This window comes from Trachypithecus francoisi, unplaced genomic scaffold (genome assembly GCF_009764315.1).
Source record: "Trachypithecus francoisi isolate TF-2019V2 unplaced genomic scaffold, Tfra_2.0 Lachesis_group5, whole genome shotgun sequence".
Lineage (NCBI taxonomy): Eukaryota > Metazoa > Chordata > Mammalia > Primates > Cercopithecidae > Trachypithecus > Trachypithecus francoisi.
Window position 1 is genome coordinate 97,556,606 of NW_022681470.1, and position 21,202 is coordinate 97,577,807.

Genomic DNA, 21,202 nt, shown 5'->3' on the forward strand with positions numbered 1-21,202 from the left:
CCCCACTGCTTCCCCCAGGTTCTCAGCTTCCTTGCTTCCATGGCTCCAGCACCATTCGAAACCTCAAAGAGAGGTTCCACATGAGCATGACTGAGGAGCAGCTGCAGCTGCTGGTGGAGCAGATGGTGGATGGCAGTATGCGGTCTATCACCACCAAACTCTATGACGGCTTCCAGTACCTCACCAACGGCATCATGTGACACGCTCCTCAGCCCAGGAGTGCTGGGGGGTCCGGGGCACCCTCCCTAGAGGGCCCTTGTCTGAGTAACCCCAAACCAGGAAACCCCACCTACCCAACCATCCAACCAAGGGAAATGGAAGGCAAGAAACACGAAGGATCATGTGGTAACTGCGGGAGCTTGCCAGGGGGTGGGAGAGCCAGCTGTGGGGTCCAGACTTGCTGGGGCTTCCCTGCCCCTCCTGCTCTGTGTCAGTATTACCACCGGACAGACTCCAGGACTCACTGCCCTCCAGAAAACAGAGGCGACGAATGTGAGGGATGCCGGGGCCTTTCTTCTCCTTATAGGGGTTTGAGAGGTTCTTTCCACAGGCCATCCTCTTATTCTGTTCTGGGGCCCAGGAAGCGGGGAAGAGTAGGTTCTCGGTACTTAGGACTTGATCCTGTGGTTGGCCACTGGCCATGCTGCTGCCCAGCTCTACCCCTCCCAGGGACCGACCCCTGGCCTGAGCTCCCCTTGCTGGCGGGCGCTGCGTGGGCCCTGCACTTGCTGAGGTTCCCCATTATGGGCAAGGAAGGGAATTCCCACAGCCCTCCAGTGTTCTGAGGGTTCTGGCCTAGCCATGGGGAATTCCCTACCCTGACTCCTTCCCCAAACCCAGGGAAAAGAGCTCTCAATTTTTTATTTTTAATTTTTGTTTGAAATAAAGTCCTTAGTTAGCCACTTGTGTCATTTCCAGGTTTTTTGGGGGTAGATGGGTGATGAGGTATGAACAGATGCCTCAGTGTCCAAGATACAAAAGGCACCACACAGAAAGAGGTCTGCTTTTTCCCTGCCTGTCTTGGTCACCACCACCTCTTCCCTGAGAAGAAAGGGCCTTCCATGTTCTCTCACCCGCTTCAAGTTCACATTGTCCAAGTCACAGAAAAAGAGAGGCCTGAATGGAGATTAGACCAAAAACAGTTTTAATGGTCTGGTTTTCTCCCTAGTTCCCCCACTGTTAGTATTATTACTACAAGAATAAAGGATTCCTGAGAGCCTGTCCCCTCCTCTCCTGTGGCCCCCTTGACAGGACTCATCCCCACCAACCACCCCCCTGGATTTCTGGGGAAAAAAAGAAGTGAAAGGCACTGCAGGGGTAGGGGGCTTGAGTGCCAGTGAGTTGGGGGGGAGGGGGCACTAGGGTAGGGCCTGGCCCAGAGGAGGAAATTTCCAGTCCATGCCTGAAGGAATTGTGGAGGGATGTGTCCATCCATGACACCCCCATCAGTCCTTCCCTGAACCTGTCTAGCAGGAATACCTAAGTCCCATCCTCCCACCCCCAAGCCCACACTGGGGGTTCTGCAGCAGGAGCGTAATTAGTGTTGGGCTCAGAAAAGAGGAATGGAGGGTCCACTCTACTAGGACTCCAGGGCCAAACCCAAAGGGAGGTTGCAAATAACTAGAATAATCCTCAAAAGCTTTTCTTCAGGTTTGAGAGCGGAATTAACAAAATGTTAATGTTAATGAAACTCCCCAGCCAGGGGATCAGGCAGCAGCAGGGAAAACCAGGCTCCAAGAGGAAGGGGCTGGTCAGTCCCAGGCTTGGGCCTAGTTATCCCCAATAGCCCCCTGCCGAGCCCTGATGAACGCCATGCCATGCGTGCGGAAGTGGGTCTTGAGGTTGAGAGGGCTGTCGCAGCTCTTGCCACAGACCTTACAGGTCAGTGGGCCTCCAGAGGCAGGCAGGGGTGAGTCTCCACCATCGGGGTCAGACCTTGATGGAGGGGCCTCTTCCTCCCCATCCCCCAGCCCCAGGGCACTGGCTTTACCCACACCCCGTCTCTTCTTGTGGCTGATGAAACGGTGACGGCTCAGGGAGCCAGGGGAGGCAAAGCATAAGCCACAGTCGAGGCACTGCTGGGCACCATCTTCCACCCTCAACCCCACCATGAGGCTCTGTTCTGTGGAGCCGCTGCTCCGGTAGCGCAGGGGGCCATGGCCTCCAGATCCAGGTCCGCCCCTGAGGGACTTGGCTGGCGGTGTCGTGCTGTCAGGCTCCTCACTGCAAGAGTCAGAAGACTGGCGGCGTTTCCGACCTGGCCCCTTAAGAAAAGTGGAAGAAACTGGGCCTTACCACCATCCCCACTGTCCTTGGCACCCCCACGCTCGCTTCCTGAGGCCACAGTCTCTACCTTCCAGTTTCCCACTCAAAGCCCTAGCACAGCAGGCTGGGCCTCTGCCTACCTGGGCTCTGGCACTGGAACCCCGAGCCAAAGTGGTCCCCCGGCCAGGGGACTGGGCCCCAAGCTGCAAGCCGTGCCGGACCTGGACATGTTTCTCCAGGATCAGGCGGCTGCTGAAGGTGCGTTTTCCCTCTGTGCAATACCTGAAATGGGAGAGGACAGGATGGCAGCAGGGGCACAGCCCGAAGGCCAAGGCCCTTGCTCCTGATGAGGGGGCTGCTGGAGCAGAGGGAGACCCCAACCATCAGGCCACTTAGACACGTCGCAGGTGCAAAGGTACTCTGGCATACGGGGAGAGTCACGTGCTGGGCAGGGAGAGAAAGCGGGGAGCAAGACTTACCTGCAGGGGTACACTCGCTTGATGCCCTCGTGATTGACCCTGACATGACGCCTCAGGCTGGGGGCGGAGCAGAAGGAGCGCTCACAAAGGCGACAGGGAAACTTTTTCACTGACTAGGAGAGCATGGGTAGATGTCAGAGCCAGGCTCCAAGATCCCGTCCCCGCTGTCACACTGGCAGTCCCAATGCTGCCCCCAGCTCATGGTACTCCCTTGGGGCTCACTCACCTTGCCATGCTCCTTCTTCATGTGGGCCACATATTCGTCACGCTCAGGGAACCAGGAGTGACACAGGCCACAGGTCCAGCCTCCAGGCCCCCCACCGCCACCCTTGAGGCCTTTGCTCCCTAGTTCCCGCCGAGGCCGTTTGGCTGGACGGGGGGGCTCAGGGGAGCTGGGTACTTCCTCCTCTTCTGAAGATGAAGACGACTCCTCAGTAGCAGGGGCTGCCCCTCCCTGAGAAACAGCCAGCTCCTCAGGCTCAGTCTTGGGGGTCAGCAGGGCACCCCCGGACCCTTTCCCAGTAGTCTCCTCCAAGCGCCCAGACTGATGGGTGTTCTGTGAGAAGAGACAAGGGAGGTTGCTGTGGGGAAGGCCCGGCTGTGCCAAAGCCCCCCACTTCTGAAGTATGTAGCCCCAGTCCCAGGTCAGTGCAGCTAAGCACCCATCCCCCATCCCTCTGCTCCTGTACCTTGAGATGTTCCAGCATGGTCCTTTTTTGGGCAAAAAGCAGAGGACAAGACGGGCACTTAAAGACACTGACACGCTGGGGCAGCAAGTGCTGGTCGAAGTGTGAGGAGAGGAGGGGTTTGTGAGTGAAGACTGTGTCACACATGGCGCACTTGTAGATCAGCCTGAGGTGAGGACAATGCAGACATCAGGCAGGGACGGGTGCAGCCCCTCCCCTCCTGCACCCCACCAGCCCTGCCTCCCTGGCCCGGCCCATCCCTCCCCCGGGGCCTCACTTGGCCTGCTGAGTTTGGAAGCTGGGATGCTGGGAGTAGAGGTGGGCATGGGCGCTGGGCCCAGACTTGAAGGCCATGGGGCAGATGGGGCACTTGTGGAAAACCTCGCAGTGCGACGTCTGGATGTGGGACTTGATGGAGTTCACACCCCCAAACACAACTGAACAGCTGGGGCACCTAGGGAGGAAGCAGGAGGCCCTGTGGTGAGGTGGGAGGCATCTCCATGCCCAACCTGGGACCACACATTTATTCTCTGGGACTGGGTAGACTACAAGAAGGAAATCAGTAGTGGAGCATGAGCAGGGTGGAGAAATGAGAGAGGTGCAGAGGCCATTCCCCAAGGGAGGCTGCCGAGGGACAGCTGGAGCTCCAGAGGCGGCCCTGCTTCCCCCCATCTCCATGGGGGACGACGGGAAAGCAGGATGTACTATCTCAGGGTTGAGTCTGCCAAAACAACAGGGCTGAGGGATACAGTGGGGAAGGTGGGGCATCTTGAAAGGCCATCTGAGGCTGAGGCTAGGACACACAAAACCCTCCAGTTCTATGGAGGAAGGTCCGAGGCACCTGTATCCCACACGGCGAGAGACGTGCAGACAGGCCTCCCGGAGATGGGTCTGAAAATTGGCTTGCAGGAAGTTGCCCCCACACTCAGGACAGACGTGGGGGGGTCGATTCTTATGCATGCGCTGGTGGGCGCTGAAGCTGCAGCGATTGGGGAGCATCATGGGGCAGGTTGGGCACACCTGTCGAGTGGGTTAAACAAGGAAAGTCGGTGAAGAGTGTCTTGTCTCTATTACTTCTAACCAAGCCCCCAACGCCTTCCTAGATCCTGTCCCCACAGAAGGGCTGTGAAAGGTGACTCACATTGCTGGTGGCCCCAGGGGCAGGGGGGCCGAGCTGCTGGAAGTGAGCTGCCATGCCAGCCTTGTCCCGGCACTGCTCCTTGCACTCCAGGCAGCGAAAGCACGTGTAAGCAGAGGTGGCAGGGGCAGTAGGCGGCTCAGTGGAGAGTGGCAGGACAGGGGCCTCAGCAGCAATTGTAGTAATGGCAGAGGAGGTGATGGCCCCCTCACCCTTGCCCAAGGCAGGCAAGACCAGAGGTCCAGAGACAGGTGGGACAGCTACAGGCAGCAGGGGTGTGATGTCCGGCTGCCCCACCATCTGGTCAAGGGCTACGGGCCTCATGACCAAATGTGAGCACTGCATAACGAGCCCCTTGTCCTTGTGTTCACGTGCATGCAGGAGCAGACTGCACTTGTTGAAGAAGACCAGGCGGCGGGCGCAGTGGTTGCAGGTGACCTCGATGCGCATGCTCCGGCGGTCATAGTGCCGTGCCAGGCTCTTCTCCAACGAGAAGGCATCCCCACACTCCAGGCAGCGGTAGCCGGTGGGAGGCAGGGCCAGCCCAGCCTCAGCTGGTGGGCTCAGGTTTGGCCTATAGGCAGGGAGCAGGTTCTTGCTGTTGAGGATCTTGTTGAAGGCCTCCACCAGGCTGGACTGGGTCCGTGAGATCACTGTGCCGCCCCCTGTACTCGGCCCAGTAGCTGTCTTTGAAGGTTGCACCATCACCACTGAGGCACCATTCACCTTCTGTCCCCCAGTCCCCAGCCCTGCCCGCCCCTCAGCCTTAGGCAGGGCTTGGGGTACCAGGCCTAGCACATTCTTAGCAATCATCTTAGGGCTGGTGGCAGTCCCCCCAGGCAGCACCACAGCTTTGCGGGCCACACTGGCTGCCATCAGCATGGCAGTACTGGCATTCTGGATGGTGGCCACAGGCAGCACAGTGCCTTTCAGCCTTGTACCATCACCCAACTGTACGCTCACCACCTTTGGACCCTCAGAAGTAGGTGTTGCAGGGGATAGCTTCAAGAGGCTAGCCTCAGCCAAGAAGGCCCCCTCAGCCAAGGGGGCAGGTGGATCAGGATCTGAGGGGACCCGAGTTACAGTCCTTGTGATATTCCCGCAGGATGTTTTAATGGTCTTGATCCGCACCTTAAGAGGCCTAGAGGAGCTGGAGGCAGGGGAGTCATTGCTGTCCTCATCTGCAGCCTCAGCTCCACTAGAGGGACTCTGGGGACTTCCTGGGGAAGACTTGTCCACTGGCCCCTCATCATCATCTTCCTTCAAGGGCTGACAGACGGGCACTTTGGGGGAGGCAAGAGGGCTCTGGTGCCCTGGAGACTGCTTGAAGAAGGGCACCCCAGCAACTCGGGGAGGCGAGGCACTGGCAGGGATGTCCGTGGCCTCAGGGCTGGAGCCTGAGCCTTGTGGGGCTAGGCCCTGGGGTTGATGGGGGCTGCAGCTCTCCTGCTTCAAGGGCCCCAACGGTGGGGAAGAAACAGGTGGCTGCATGCCTGGGCCATTCTCCTGGGCCAGCTCAAAGGAAGAGGGGAAAGAAGGTGGGGTCATAGCCCCCTCCTGAGGGGGAGAGGGTGCAGAGGGAGGCAGGGGATCCTGGTGGTCCCCTGGCTCAGGGCCAAAATGAGCAAAGAGGTCCAAGGGAGTTTTGCCTTCCATGCCTTTTTCTTTCCAGGTGCCCCCACTGGGAGGAGCAGGAGAGTGGGGGGTTTCTGGGAGGGGAGGTTCAGGGCCCCCAAAACCATTCTGCATTCGATGAGGCCCCACAGGCCCTTCCTTAGTTACCCCAGCAGCCCGGGCCCCGTCCCCTGCTGAGCCTCCAGCCAGGGCCTCAGACTGCTCAGGACACACAGTGTTCTTGACAATGACACTGACTACAGAAATGTCTGGCGGTGGCAGGCCATGATCAGAGGCCTGGGCTGGAACTCCAGGATCATCCCCAGCTGAGGCTGCTGCTGTGTCTCCAGATTCACTTCCCACACCTGGTTCTGGCTTCCCTGGGCCTCCTGGCCCCTCATTTTCTTCTGGCCCAGAATGGATGGCTTCATTCGCATCAATGTCAGGGATGTCAAAGGCAGCAAGGAGGTCATCAAAATCAGGGGTCTTCATGTCCCCCATATCGGCAGGTCCCAGACCTGATGAAAACAGGAATAAGGAGAAACTGAGATGTCTGGAAGAGAGATCCTGGAGCTCTTTCCTCAGCATCTCCATATTTATCCTCTCTCAGAACCCATATGCACTCCAACTTAGGTACACCTCCACCACAGCATGAATCCTACAGAGCTGCTAGGTTTGCCAAACCCTAAAATCAGAAGAAGGTTAGTGTCCATACCCTGGCAGGCTCCAAAATCCAGAGAAACCAGGAGAAAAGAGAGTTCTCAGAAATACAGGGAAGGGGCCAGGTGCAGTGGCTCATGCTTGTAGTCCCAATGTTTTGGGAGACTGAGGCAAGTGGATCACTTGAGGTCAGGAGTTTGAGACCAGCCTGGCCAACATGGTGAAACCCTGTCTCTACTAAAAATACAAAAAACTAGACAGGTGTGGTGGCACATGCCTGTAATAGCAACTACTCAGGAAGCTGAGGTGGAAGAATCACTTGAACCCATGAGGTTGAGGTTGCAGTGAGCCAAGATCATGCCACTGCACGTCAGCCTGGACAGAGTAAGACCCTGTCTCAAAAAGAAATACAGGCGGCCAGGCACAGTGGCTGACACCTGTAATCCCAGCACTTTGGGAGGCAGAGGCGGGCGGATCACGAGGTCAGGAGATCAAGACCATCCTGGCCAAGTTGGTGAAACCCCGTGGCTACTAAAAATACAAAAAGTAGCTGGGCGTGGCAGCACTCACCTATAGTCCCAGCTACTTGGGAGGCTGAGGCAAAAGAATTGCTTGAACCCGGGAGGTGGAGCTTGCAGTGAGCCGAGATTTTGCCACTGCACTCCAGCCTGGGCGACAGAGCAAGACTCCATCTCAGGGGAAAAAAAAAAGAAGAAGAAGAAATACAGGAACAGGGAAGGGTAATAGAGCTCAGTGAGCATCCTGGTGGAAACCAGCTCATCCCCTCCTGTGCCCAGCACAGAACCAAATAATCGATACTATTATTAAGGAGGATGATGTACATGATCCTCTAGGTTTAAGGGCTCATTCATGTCCGCATGGAATCAATTCATATTCTTCATGGATCTTCTGGGGTCCACAGAGATTTGAAAGGCTATGTGTACAAAGGGGCAAGGCTGTAAGCCAAGACTTAAGAAATGATCCTCATTCAGCTTTATCAGGGGCCTGCAGTACAAGCAAGTTTCTTCAGTGCCTTACTTTTGCTGTTTGAAAGAGGACACGAATGGCCGGGTGTGGTGGCTCACACCTGTAATCCCAGCACTTTGGGAGGTCAATCACTTGGGCCCAGGAGTTCAAGACCACCCTGGGCAACATGGTGAAACTCCCCAGGCATGATGGCACATGCCTGTATTCCCAGCTATGCCTCCCAGCTGACGTGGGAGGATCCCCTGAGCCCAGGAGGTCGAGGCTGTGATGGGCCATGATCACGCCACTGCACTCCAGCCCGGGTGACAGAGTGAGACCCTGTCTCAAAAAAAAAGAAGAAAAAGAAAAGACAAGACAGAAAGCACAAGTGATCTATATATCACAGGGTTATTCTGAGCACGATACGAAATTGCTAATGTAAGAATCACACCGAGAATACGATTTACTATTCCAGATGCACCAAGCAAGGACATGTCAGGTCAAGGAGAAGCTGGAAAGGAATAACCCCTGGAACTCTAGGGTTGGGGTCAAAGGCAAGAGTCAGGGGTCATGCAGGATCAAGTCTAGGGCACCTGGGGCCCTCACTGGCACCTGGAGATCTAGCTTGGTCAGCAGGGAGAAAAGGACTTAAGGAAATTACCCAAGAGACCAAGATGGAAAAAATAAGACACAGGAACAGAAAGAGACAAAGAGAAGAGACAGAGGGGAAAATGGTGATGGCAGCCTGGTCACAAGGGCCCCAGCCTAGGCTTCTCCTGTCACAAACACCTGCTGCTCGCTCACTACCTTCCCCAGAGTGCCTGGCCCTCCCCTAGCCAGCCCTTCCTTCGCCATCCCTCCCCATCTTGCTCTCTCGAGGCTAAAACTCCCAGGGTACACACTTATCCAGCACAGCTGCTACAGTGGGGAAAAGCCAGGCTCCCTCACCCCTCACCCATCATTTCTGCTCCGAGCTCCTCACCCCATTCCATTCCCTAACTTAAACTCCTCACCCTTTCCATTTTCCTGTGGCAACAGTAGCCCAGGAAGTTTCACCTAACCTCAACCTAGACAAGTGCAAAACATAAAATTAAAAATCCCACAAAAATTCTGTGGCACTCATCGAACAAGCAGGCCAGCTCAGAGTTTGTGGGAGACCCAGGTCTGTCCCCTACCAGTGTCTCCCCATGAGTGTTTCTGTATCTACGAAGAAGCAACTAAAGAATCTATCCCTATCCATTCCGTGCCCAGGTTGCAGGCCATTTCTCGAAGCCAGTTCTCCCACTTCTCTCCAGCCTTCATACTGTAACTAGAGACAGTCGCAGCATGTGGCAGCTGGGATTCCTGGGACTAAGGTGGGGGTGGGGGCAAAGGATACCAACCAGACAAAGGGGGAGTCCTTCTCTCACTCCCACCCTATTTAATTCTGCAGACTCTGGGTTTAAACAAAACCCCTTGTCTCTATGGGCCTGGCTCCTAAGCCTGGCTCCCTCCTGATCAGAGGCCTGAGCTACCTTCCATTCAGGTACTCAGAAAAGTGGACTGGTACAGCGAAGACCAGCGAAGACTAGAAAACACCTGCGAACTCAGCCGCACGCCCCCCCGCCGCCAGCCACCTCCCTCTTGGGAGTCCCAGTGACTTAGAGGTCATCCGATGGCCACCCACTCAGAGCAGTCGACCAAGCAAGTCGCCGAGCTCAAGGCCAAGGAAGATCAGGCCTTCCTGCGACTGCTGAGCCCCGTCTCTAGGGCTTCTATCTCCCCCGCCCCCTTTCCCTCTGTGCTTCCCCAAAAGCCAAAGAGGCTGAACAGGAAAAGGCTGAACAGACCCAGGTCGAGTGGGGGCTCCACTGCCCTTTGCCCGGGCCCAAGGCCTGCAGCGCAGAGGAGGGCGAGGGGCTGGCGGCGATTAGGTTGCAGCCAAGCTGGGCAGCGGGCGGAATTAAGTCCCTGCCATCTGCCGAGGGCCGGCGCGGGGAGCAAGTCCTGGGTTGCGAGGAGGGGGCGGGGTGTACACAAGAGAAACTACAAGGGAAACTGAGGCGCGCGGCGCTTCTCTCACTCGCACCGGCGTGCGAAGCGAAGGCCGGGCCTCAGCCAGGCCAGGCCCTTTGGTACCTGCTGCGCAGCACCTGGGGACCCAGGACTACACAGGATGGGGTGGGGAGCCGGGAAAGACGCGAGGAGAGAGGGGGCGGTCTCTGCGCGACTCTCAGCTCTCTAGCCGGAGTCCGTCCCAACTCGGACCTCGTCCCCTCGCCTCCGGGCGCAGCGAAGGCTCCTTCCGCCGCGGACTCCCGGAGGCTCGCTAGAGACTGGAGACTGATCGGAGGGTGCACATGGGGCCAGGGGCGCAAGCCTGAGTCTTGCCCGGGCCCGGACGCTGACCCGCGCCCAGTCGGGCTGCAGGTTCCGCTCCGGCCTGGCCCAGTCCCCCCGCCCCCATCCCCGGGAACGGACACCATTTTAGGTCGCGACATCCCGCAGCCTCCAATCTCCGGGCCGCACTTCGGGTGCCTCTCGAGGTGGGGGCGCCAGGACTTGGGGTTCTCGACCTTCCTGAGGGTTTACCCGGCTAGGGGCTGTGCTTTCAACAGGCCTGGAGTTTTGCCCGTCCGCCCCAATGGATGGAGGCGGTGTCTGGGCCCTCCTAGAAGCCGCCCCAGGGGGCGGCGCGGAGAAGGGGGTAGTTGACCAAGTGGGGGAGGGGCGGGGGTATTTACCCGCCCCCCCCGGGGGCGGAGCCAAGGGCGGGTATTTACCCCAGGCACCCTTACTTGTTCCGCTCCTGGTGCGGGCCGAGATCCGGCAGTCTCTACCCTACTCCAGCCGCCGCCGCCACCGCCGCCCTCCCCGCGGCCGCCGCTACTTCCTGCTTCTCTCCGGTTCAGCCTCCCCCCTCCCTCTCCTCCCTCCGCGCTCCGGGTCTGGGCTGCCCGCTTTCGCACTCGCCATTGGCCCTTGCCCCCTTCGCTCAGCCCTGCGCCCCTCCCAGCCCCGCACTGGGTTGGCCCTAAGTACTGCCGCTCGGAACTAGCTCCGCACAGTCCTCTTATGCTCATTGGGCAAGGGGCCGAGGCCCTCTGAAGATACCTCTCCCCATTGGCTGCGGAAGGGTCCGTCTGCCCCATCTGCAAGTCACGGAAAGGATTGGCCTCCGCCACTGTCGCTTAGAAAGAAGCCAGCCTGCTTCCCGGCTTTCCTACTGGAGAGGGGAGCGCCCAGGTGCGTCTCCGCCCCTCGCTCCCTATTGGCCGCTCGAAGCTTGAAGCTGCAGTTCACTTTCGCGAATCGAAGGAATCCAGCTTCTGTGTGGTGGGCGCTTTAAGCAGAACCGCACTGAGTCGGAGTGCAGGACGGAAGTGTAGGTCCTTTTGCGCTGTTTCAAGCTAAATCCGTGTCACTAATGCCGGGCAGAAGTCACAGAATGGGACGCCACCCCAAACATTACGTCATCCGCTGACCATTTCCTCGCTGTCTTCCCACCGTCTAAATCGCCATATAATCTGATGGATGGGGTCCTCGCACGGGCCAGCTCCTGGGCTAGAGCGTAACCCCTCGCTCTTCCCTCTGCGGGAGGGCGTGGACGGGGCACGGGATTCCCAGCGTGGAAGGAATCGGTACCTAAAGGTTGGGAAGTGCTCGCGGACCGGAAGCGGGGGAGGCGACGTTAGGAGTGCTGGCGTGTCCTGGGCCATTTCCAAAGAGGCCTTAAAGGGGCAACTGATAGGCTTCCTAAGTATGGGCTGGAGGGACCCCCCCCCCCCCCCAGCTCCATTTCCCATTTAAGAACCCCCCCCTTTCCCCGGCCCCAGCAAGGAGTGGGGGGGTGGGGTCAAGGTCGAGTTTTCCCGCGCTTTGTTGCCACGCCCCCTGCAGGCGGGGGAAAGGGAGGAGTCGCTCGGAAAATGAATCTCTTTAATGTTCTAATAGCACTAACTGGCAGAATTCGTCTGCAAGCCCAGTGTGCCACCTCGCGCACGCAGCCGCTCGTTAACTGCATGGTGTTTTTTTTTTTTTAATAGTTTTTTTGAGGCAGTCTTCTTACTCTGTTGTCCGGGTGGGAGTGCAGTAGTGCGATCACGGCTGACTGCAGCCTCAACCTCCCAGGCTCCAGTGATCCTCCCGCCTCAGCCTCCTGAGTAGCTGGGACTACAAGAGACAGCCAACACGCCCCGCTATTTTTTTAATTTTTTGTAGAGACAGGGTTTTGCCATGTTGCCCAGGCTGGTCTCAAGCGATCCTTCAGACGTGAGCCACTGCTCCCTACCTTGGCGAAGTTTTTTTTGTTTTTTGTTTTTTGTTTTTTCAAACAGAGCCTCATTCTGTAGTCTAGACTGGAGTGCAGTGGCGGGACCTCGGCTCACTGCAACCTCCACCTCCCAGGCTCAAGCGATTCTCCAGCCTCGGCCTCCCGACTAGCTGGGATTACAGGTGTGCGACAGACACTACCCGCTCAGCTAATTTTTTTTTTTTTTTTTTTTTTTTTTTCTGAGAGGGAGTCTCGCTCTGTCGCCCAAGCTGGAGTGTGATGGCACGATCTCTGCTCACTGCAAGCTCAGCCTCCCGCGTTCACGGCATTCTCCTGCCTCAGCCTCCCGAGTAGCTGGGACTACAGGCCCCCGCCACCTCGCCCAGCTAATTTTTTGTATTTTTAGTAGAGACGGGGTTTCACCATGTTCACCGGGATGGTCTCGATCTCCTGACCTCGTGCTCTGCCCTCCTAGGCCTCCCAAAGTGCTGAGATTACAGGTCTGAGCCACCGCGCCCGGCCATTTTTGTATTTTTAGTAGAGACGGTGTTTCACCATATTGGCCAGGCTGGTCTCGAACTCCTGACCTCAAATGATCCACCCGCCTCAGCCTCCCAAAGTGCTGGGATTACAGGTGTGACCCACCGCGCCAGGCAGGGTTTTTAAAAGTGGTTTTGTTACCCTGCCCAGGAGTCCCAGGACACCGGAACCAGGACTCCCCGTCGCGCCCGGGCAGTTTCCGAGCTCCTTTGAAGTATGAGTCAAAACTTATGGATGGGAATCCTGGAGCCACCACTTGCCCTATGATGGCAATGGGCAAGTCGCTCAACCTCCCAGATCCTGTTTTCTCATGGGTAAAACGGGGATTATAATACCACCTGACAATATTATTTTTGTGAGGATTAAATGATTTTAGAATGTAAACGTGCTTTGTAAAGTAATTGGCAGTTGGGATTAGTGTGCCTTTCCTCCTGGAGCCTTACATCCTGTGTGCTCGGTACGCCTGCATTTGCTCACAGTCACTCCAGCTCAGGTGCTCTTCCTTCTCTGAGGACTATTTAAGGGTCCCTATGTAAGCAACCAGCATTCCATTTCCACTTCCTCTTCTGGTCTCCCTATACGGAATAACAGTTACTACTCATATACACATAATATTATGGGGGACTCACGCCTGTAATCCCAGCACTTTGAGAAGTCTAGGTGGGTAGCTCGCTTGAGCCCTGGAGTTCGAGACCAGCCTATGAAACATAGCAGGACTCTGCCTCTACAAAATATTTGGAAAAAAAAAATTAGCCAGGGATGTTGGCAGGCGACTGTGATCCCAGCTGCTGGGGAGGCTGGGATGGAAGGATCGCTTGAGCCTAGGAAGTCAAAGCTGCAGTGAGCTGGGATCGCACCACTGCACTCCAACCTGGGAGACAGAGCGAGACCCTGTCTCAAAAACACACACACACAAAGAAAAACTTTATGTATATCATTAATAATTCATGTAATCCTTAGCACAACCATGGAAGGAGGTACTATTCCAGGTACTGGCGATGCAGCAGTGAACAAAGCAGACAAGAAGCCCTGTCATGAAACACACATTCTTAAAGAGAAGACAATAAATATTAGAAATGATAGCTGCCAAGGAATAAAATAGAGCTATCAAGCCATGCAAAGACAGAGGAATCTTCAATGCACGTGAATAAATGAAGAAACCAATCTGAAAAGGCTGCATGCTGTATGATTCCAACTATGTGACATTCTAGAAAAGGCAAAACTAGAGAGAGTAAAAAGATCACTTTGGGAGGCCGAGACGGGTGGATCACGAGGTCAGGAGATCGAGACCATCCTGGCTAACACGGTGTAAACCCCGTCTCTACTAAAAAATACAAAAAACTAGCCGGGCGAGGTGGCGGGCGCCTGTAGTCCCAGCTACTCGGGAGGCTGAGGCAGGAGAATGGCGTGAACCTGGGAGGTGGAGCTTGCAGTGAGCCGAGATCTGGCCACTGCACTCCAGCCCGGGCGACAGAGCGAAACTCCATCTCAAAAAAAAAAAAACAATACAAAAAACTAGCCGGGCAAGGTGGCAGGTGCCTGTAGTCCCAGCTACTCAGGAGGCTGAGGCAGGAGAATGGCGTAAACCCGGGAGGCGGAGCTTGCAGTGAGCTGAGATCCGGCCACTGCACTCCAGCCTGGGCAATAGAGCGAGACTCCGTCTCAAAAAAAAAAAAAAAAAAAATCAGTGGTTGGTTGCCGAGGGTTCAGGTGGAGGGAGAGAGATGAATAAATGGAGCACAGGAGACTCTAAGGACACTGAAACTATTCTGTATGATACTATAATAGTGGATACATGGCATTATTCATTTGTCAAAAGCCATGGAATGTACAACACAAAGACTGAACCCTGTGAGCGTGGTGGCTCACACATGTAATACCTGAACTTTGGGAGGCCAAAGTGGGAGGATCAACAACAAAATTAGAAAAATTAGCGGAGTACAGTGGTGCACATCTGTAGTCCTACTCAAGAGGCTGAAGCGGGAGAGTCCCTTGAGCCCAGAAGTTTGAGGCTGCAGTGAGCTATGATCCTGCTGCCGCACTCCAGCCTGGGCAACAAAGTGAGACCCTGTCTCTTAATAATAATGTATCCATATTGGTTCATCAATTGTAACAAATGTACCACACTAATGCAAGATATTAATGAATAATAGAGTAACCTGAAAAACATGGAGAGACCGCATCTCTACAAAAAAACTTTTTTTAAGTGTGGCATGGTGGTGCACGCCTGTGGTCCCAGCTATTTGGGAGGCTGAGGAGGGAGAATCACCTGAGCCCTGGAGGTCAAGGTTGTAGTGAGGTATAGTCACACCACTGCACTTCAGCCTGGGCAAAAGACCAAGACCTTGTCTCAAAATAATAACAACGGGAAACTGGAGAGAGGATATGTGGGAACTCCCATTTTCTGCTCAGTTTTTCTGCAAACCTAAAAATGCTGTAAAAAATAAAGTATTAATTTAAAAACAGAAACAATCAAAAAAGAAAGCAGGCGGCTAGGTGCAGTGGCTCACACCTGTAATCCCAGCACTTTGGGAGGCCGAGGCGGGTGAATCACGAGGTCAGGAGATCGAGACCATCCTGGCTAACACGGTGAAACCCCGTCTCTATTAAAAATACAAAAAATTAGCTGGGCATGGTGGCACACACCTATAGTCTCCCAGCTACTTGGGAGGCTGAGGCAGGAGAATTGCTTGAACCCGGGAGGCAGAAGTTGCAGTGAACAGAGATTGCGCCACTGCACTACAGCCTGGGCACAGAGCAAGACTCCGTCTCAAAAAAAAAAAAAACAGGGAAGGATGACAGTAAGTGTGGGAGGGTTGCAATTTTAGATAGGGTGGACAATGAAGGCCTTTCCGAGAAGATGGTGGTTAAGTAAAGGTCTGAAGGAGATGAGGGAGTGAGCCATGCAGCTATCTGGGACAAGAACATTCCAGGAAGAAAGAACAAGTACAAGGTCCTCAGGTGGGGAGTGTGTTCCAGAGTGGGAGGGAGGAGTGAGTTGGGTCATGGGATGCTTTGGAAGCTATGGGAAATTCTTTCGCTTTTTCTCAGAGTGGGATAGGAAGCCATCAAAAGGAGACAGATGACATGGTGGCCTGACTTACGTTTTAAAAGGGTTGAAAGTGGGGTGTGAGAGAAAGAAAAGACTCCAAAGCTTGGAGGCTGAGGAAGTAGAAGCATGATATTGCCCCATTTCTTGAGCTGAGAAGACTACAGGAGAAGCAGGTTTTAGGGGTTCGGTCGGTAGCTCAGTTTTAGTCATGTTGAGGTATTACACATCCAAGTGGAGATACAAATGTAGGTGTCATCAGCTTATAGATAGTATTTAAAACCCAGGTCAGAATGGATGAGATCACCAAGGGAGGACTGAGGCATGGGAAACTCCAAAGTTAAAAGGTCAAGGAGATGAGAAGAACAGCAAAGAGGAAGGAGGGAACCAGGAGAATGTTGTAACCTTCAAGCTAAATTTAAAAAGTATCTCAAGAAAGAGGAAGAGAGAATGATAGTCAGATGCCACTAAAATATCAAATAGGATGAAACCTGAGAATTGACCAATGGATTTAAGCATAATGGAGGTCACCAGTGATCATGATAAGGAGAGAGTTGATGGACTGGTGGGGACAAAAGCCTGCATGGAATGGGTTCAAAAGAATGGAGGAGGAAAAAAGAAAAGCCACCATAAAACTCTTTCAAAGGAAGGAAGGAGAAGAAAGATGGTAACTAGAGGAAAAAGAGTGACCAAGAAAGGACTATTTCTTTTAATAGTTATCTCTTTTTCTCACCAGGTTCTACTGACCCAAGGAAAGGACTATTTGAAGATGAAGAAGTTGTATGTTAGTACACGGGTGGGGAGGATCCTGTAGACAGGAAAAACTGAAGTAGCAGAGTGATAAGGAAAGTTCCTGGAGCCATGTTCTTCAGAAGGTGAGCGAGAGGGTCAAGTTCACAAACAGAGGAATTGCCTTACATAGGGGCAGGAACAGTTCCCGAATAATAATTGGGAGAGAAGGCAGAGTGAGCGGGCATGGGTCGAGAGAGCTGGGGAGCTGTGGGATATCTCTTTGTTGTTTCTGTTGTCCAGTGGTATAAGAAAGAGCCCGTGTTGTCAAACTCTATAAGAATAAAAAATCAAGATCACCCTCTAAGAGTGAGGATGATGAAGAAACTAGGAGTTTGAGGAGAAAAAAGGTAGGAAATAGGCATTCAGGAGAGAGGAATGGACTAGGAGGGGAGATCAAGAGACTGAGAGGCCAGTGGCCTGGAAGACTCATTTACCTGGATATTTAAATCAACAGGAATGGGCTGGGTGCAGTGGCTCACACCTGTAATCCCAGCACTTTGGGAGGCCGAGGCAGGCGAATCACCTGAGGTCAGGAGTTCGAGACTAGCCTGACCAACATGGAGAAACTCTGTCTCTACTAAAACTACAAAACTTAGCTGGGCATGGTAGCATGTGCCTGTAATCCCAGCCACTAGGGAGGCTGAGGTAGGAGAATCACTTGAACCTGGGAGGCGGAGGTTGCAGTGAGCCAAGATTGTGCCATTGCACTCCAGCCTGGGCAACAAGAGTGACACTCTGACTCAAAAAAAAATAATAAAAATAAAATTCTTGAACTTCATATATATAGAGAGTATGATTCCATTTATATATATGTGTGTATGTGTGTGTGTGTGTGTATACACTATATATATATATAGTATGATTCCATTTATATAAAGTTCAAGCCAGGCGTGGTGGCTCACACCTGTAATCCCAGCACTTTGGGAGGCTGAGACAGGTGGATCACAAAGTCAGGAGTTCAAGACCAGCCTGGCCAAGATGCTGAAACCCCATCTCTACTAACAACACAAAAATTAGCCAGGCGTGGTGGCATGCACCTGTAATCGCAGCTACTTGGGAGGCTGAGGCAGGAGAATCGCTTGAACCTGGGTGACAGAGGTTGCAGTGAGCTGAGATCGTGCCACTGCACTCCAGCCTGGGCGACAGAGCAAGACTCCGTCTCAAAAAATAAAACAAAAATAAAAAATAAAGTTCAAGAACAGGCAAAGTAAATCAATGGTGATAGTAGCAGAATTGTGGTAACCGTTGCCTGGGAAAGGGTAAGAGGAATATATATATACACACACGCACACACACATTCACACACTTTTTTTTTTTTTTTTTTAAACAAGGTCTTGCTCTGTCACCCAGGCTGGAGTGCAGTGGGGCAATCACGGCTCACTGCAGCCTCAACCTTCTGGGCTCAAGTGATCCACCCACCTCAGCCTCCCAAGTAGCTGGGGCTGCAGATGTGAGGCACTGCGCCTGGCTAGTAGGAGGAATCTTTGGAGATGCACACACAGACACACAGACCCCCAGATTAATGGTGCAGCACCTTCTGTTAATAGCACCCACCACCTTTCCTTGTTGCAGCCATCTTCTGCCTCACCCCACTCTGTCCTATACTACTCCTATCCTCATTCTTGATTGTTATTATTATTATTATTATAGTCTTCACAAACCTGTCTTTGCTTAAAATATATTGTTTCATTTTTCACATCTTTGCCATGGAGGGCAGTAATAAGTAATTGAGAACTACACACGAAGGGATGGAGAGAACCCTGGAGAAATGTTAGGATGAGCAGCAGAAGTCACCTACCTGTCCTTGACTTGCAGCAGGTAGCAGACCAAGCAGTACCCAGCACAACTTTGCACAAAATTTTGCTGGGCACTGAGGAATGCCTCAGTGGTGTAACCGCCATGTTCCTGTAGAAAGTAATCGAGCAAGGAGAGCCGTGACTGTTTCTTATTATTAGTCTCACTCTCACTCAGGCTGGAGTGCAATGGCACAGTCTCAGCTCACTGCAACCTCCACCTCTCGGGTTCCAGCGATTCTCCTGCCTCAGCCTCCAGAGTAGCTGGGATTACAGGCGCCCACTGCCATGGCTGGCTGATTTTTTATGTGTGTTTTTAGTAAAGGCGGAGTTTACCATACTGGCCAGGCTGGTCTCGAACTCCTGACCTCGTGATCTGCCTACCTCGGCCACCCAAAGTACCGAGATTACAGGCGTGAGCCACCATGGGAGGGCCTGGCTTTCTTTTTTTTGAGAGGGTCTCACTCTACCATCCAGGCTGGAGTGCAGTGGTGCAGTCTCGGCTTACTGCAGCCTTGAGCTCCTTGGCTCATGTGATCCTCCCACGTCAACCTCCCGAATAGCTGGGATTACAGGCATGCACCACCATGCCCAGCTAATTTTTTTATTTTTGGTAGAGATAGGGTCCCACTATGTTGCCCAGGTTGCTCTCGATCTCCTGGGTTCAAGTGATCCTCCCACAACAGCCTCCCAAAGTGCTGGAATTACAGGTGTGAGCCACCACATCTACCCTATTTATTTATTTATTTATTTACTTATTTATTTATTTATTTTGAGATGGAGTTTCACTCTTGTTGCCCAGGCTGGAGTACAGTGGTGCGATCTTGGCTAACTGCAACCTCAGCTTCCCAGGTTCAAGCGATTCTCCTGCCTCAGCCTCCCAAGTAGCTGGGACTACAGGTGTGCGACATGATGCCCAGCTAATTTTGTATTTTTGGTAGAGATGGGGTTTCACTGTGTTGGTCAGGTTGGTCTGACCTCAGGTGATCCACCCACCTTGGCCTCCCAAAGTGCTGGGAATACAGGCATGAGACACCACACCCAGCCCACCTGGCCTATTTATTCAATTTATTTAACAAACAGGGTCTTGCTGTGTCACCCAGGCTGGAGTTCAGTGGTGTCATCATAGCTCACTGTAACCTTGAACTCCTGGACTCAAGCAATTATCCCGCTCAGCCTTCTGAGTAGCTGGGACTATAGGAGTGTGTGTGACCACATCTGACTAATTAAAATATATATGTGTATATATATAGTTTGTAGAGACAAGGTCTCCTTATGTTGCCCAGGCTATCTCAAACTCCTGGGCTTAAGCTATCCTCCTGCCTCAGCCTCCCAAAGCACTAGGATTACAGGCATGAGCCACTGTGCCCAGCCCATACTCTTTCATTTTCTAGGACAAAAACTACAAACTGTGGACCTATGGGTTGAGCCTAGACTGCATACATATATTTTTTAAATTTGAAGATCATCCCTTCCCAGCATTATAGTAAATGGAACAATACTGAAATCCCACATGGTACCAGTGTGCCTTAATATGCTAGATAAAATATTTTAAATATCTTTGCTTCAGATTTTAAAAAATATTTCAATATTCTGAAAAATTTCAAACACATAAAAGTAAACAGAAAAGTATGAGCCTCTAGGTAATCATCAGCCAGCTCCAGCAATTATCAAATCAGGGCCAATATTATTTTATCTGTACCCTGCCCACTCACCCCTTATTATTATGAAAAAATGGAACAAATTAAAACCGTGTGCTATCTGATACAGCACAATGAGAATAACACCATCACTGTGCTATCCCTGCCAATGATGCATAACCTGAATCCGACATCAGACAAATCCAGATTAAGAGGCAATTCAAAATAACTGTCTGGGGCCAGTTATTTTACAGGTTTATACCTGTAATCCCAGCACTCTAGGAGTCCAAGGCAGGCGGATCACTTGAGGTCAGGAGTTTGAGACCAGCCTGGCCAACATAGTGAAACCCTGGCTGTACTAAAAATACAAAAATTAGCCAGGCATGGTGGCGGGCACCTGTATTCCCAGCTACTCAGAAGGCTGAGGCAGGAGAATCGCATGAACCCAGGAGTCAGTTTGCAGTGAGCCAAGACCACGCCACTACACTCCAGCCTGGGCAATAGAGCGGGACTCCGTCATAAAACAAAATAAAAAAAAATAAATAAATAACTGGACTGTAATGTTCTAAAGTGTCAGGGTCTGGCCGGGCACAGTGGCTCACGCCTGTAATCCCAGCACTTTAGGAGGCCAAAGCGAGCAGATCACCTGAGGTCAGCAGTTCGAGACCAGCCTGGACAATATGGTGAAACCCTGACTCTACTAAAAATACAGAAGATAGCTGGACATGGTGGCAGGTGCCTGTAATCCCAGCTACTCAGGAGGCTGAGGCAGGAGAATCACTTGAACCCAGGAGATGGAGGTTGCAGTGAGCCAAGATGGTGCCACTGCACTCAAGCCTGGGCAACAGAGCAAGACTGTCTCAAAAATAAATAAATAGGCCGGGTGCAGTGGCTCATGCCTGTAATCCTAGCACTTTGGGAGGTCGAGGCTTGCGGATCACAAGGTCAGGAGATCGAGACCATCCTGGCTAACACAGTAAAACCCCATCTCTACTAAAAATACAAAAAACTTAGCCGGGCATGGTGGCGGTCCTCTGTAGTCCCAGTTACTCGGGAGGCTGAGGCAGGAGAATGGTGTGAACCCAGGAGGCGGAGCTTGCAGTGAGCTGAGATCCGGCCACTGCACTCCAGCCTGGGCGACAGAGTGAGACTCCGTCTCAAAAAATAAATGAATAAATAAATAAAATAGGCCGGGCGCAGTGGCTCAAGCCTGTAATCCCAACGCTTTGGGAGGCCGAGACGGGCGGATCACGAGGTCAGGAGAGCTAGACCAACCTGGCTAACACGGTGAAACCTCGTCCATACTAAAAAAAATACAAAAAACTAGC

The 21,202-nt window shown here is 53.1% G+C and overlaps 2 protein-coding genes and 1 long non-coding RNA gene across 17 annotated transcripts in view; 2 read left to right on the plus strand and 1 right to left on the minus strand.

Annotated features, from left to right (window-relative positions):
- PI4KB (phosphatidylinositol 4-kinase beta) overlaps positions 1-1,216 on the plus strand; it is a 37,261-nt gene extending 36,045 nt beyond the window's left edge. For 10 of the 14 annotated variants that reach the window (XM_033196333.1, XM_033196339.1, XM_033196341.1 and 7 more), the window contains one exon: positions 19-1,216. In XM_033196333.1, the coding sequence (XP_033052224.1) occupies positions 19-200 (182 nt within the window). In that variant the 3' untranslated portion in view covers positions 201-1,216. The remainder of the gene's footprint in view (positions 1-18) is intronic. The other 4 variants (XM_033196336.1, XM_033196337.1, XM_033196338.1 and 1 more) reach the window with 2 other exon arrangements.
- ZNF687 (zinc finger protein 687) lies at positions 1,122-11,592 on the minus strand. Of its 2 annotated transcripts, none has more exons than XM_033196331.1 (9): positions 10,902-11,592; positions 4,572-6,700; positions 4,272-4,450; positions 3,708-3,884; positions 3,434-3,596; positions 2,971-3,300; positions 2,745-2,857; positions 2,406-2,547; positions 1,122-2,264 (listed from the first exon to the last, which is right to left on the minus strand). In XM_033196331.1, the coding sequence occupies exons 1-9, from the start codon at positions 10,909-10,911 to the stop codon at positions 1,770-1,772; spliced, it is 3,738 nt and encodes a 1,245-aa protein (XP_033052222.1). In that variant the 5' UTR covers positions 10,912-11,592; the 3' UTR covers positions 1,122-1,769. The 2 variants fall into 2 exon arrangements, with proteins under 2 accessions (XP_033052222.1, XP_033052223.1); XM_033196332.1 differs by lacking the exon at positions 10,902-11,592 and adding an exon at positions 10,586-10,730.
- Positions 11,300-16,728, plus strand: LOC117074669. Its single transcript, XR_004433664.1, has 2 exons — positions 11,300-11,438; positions 16,386-16,728. It is a non-coding gene; the product is annotated as an uncharacterized LOC117074669 (long non-coding RNA).
- The last annotated feature ends 4,474 nt before the right edge of the window (positions 16,729-21,202 follow it).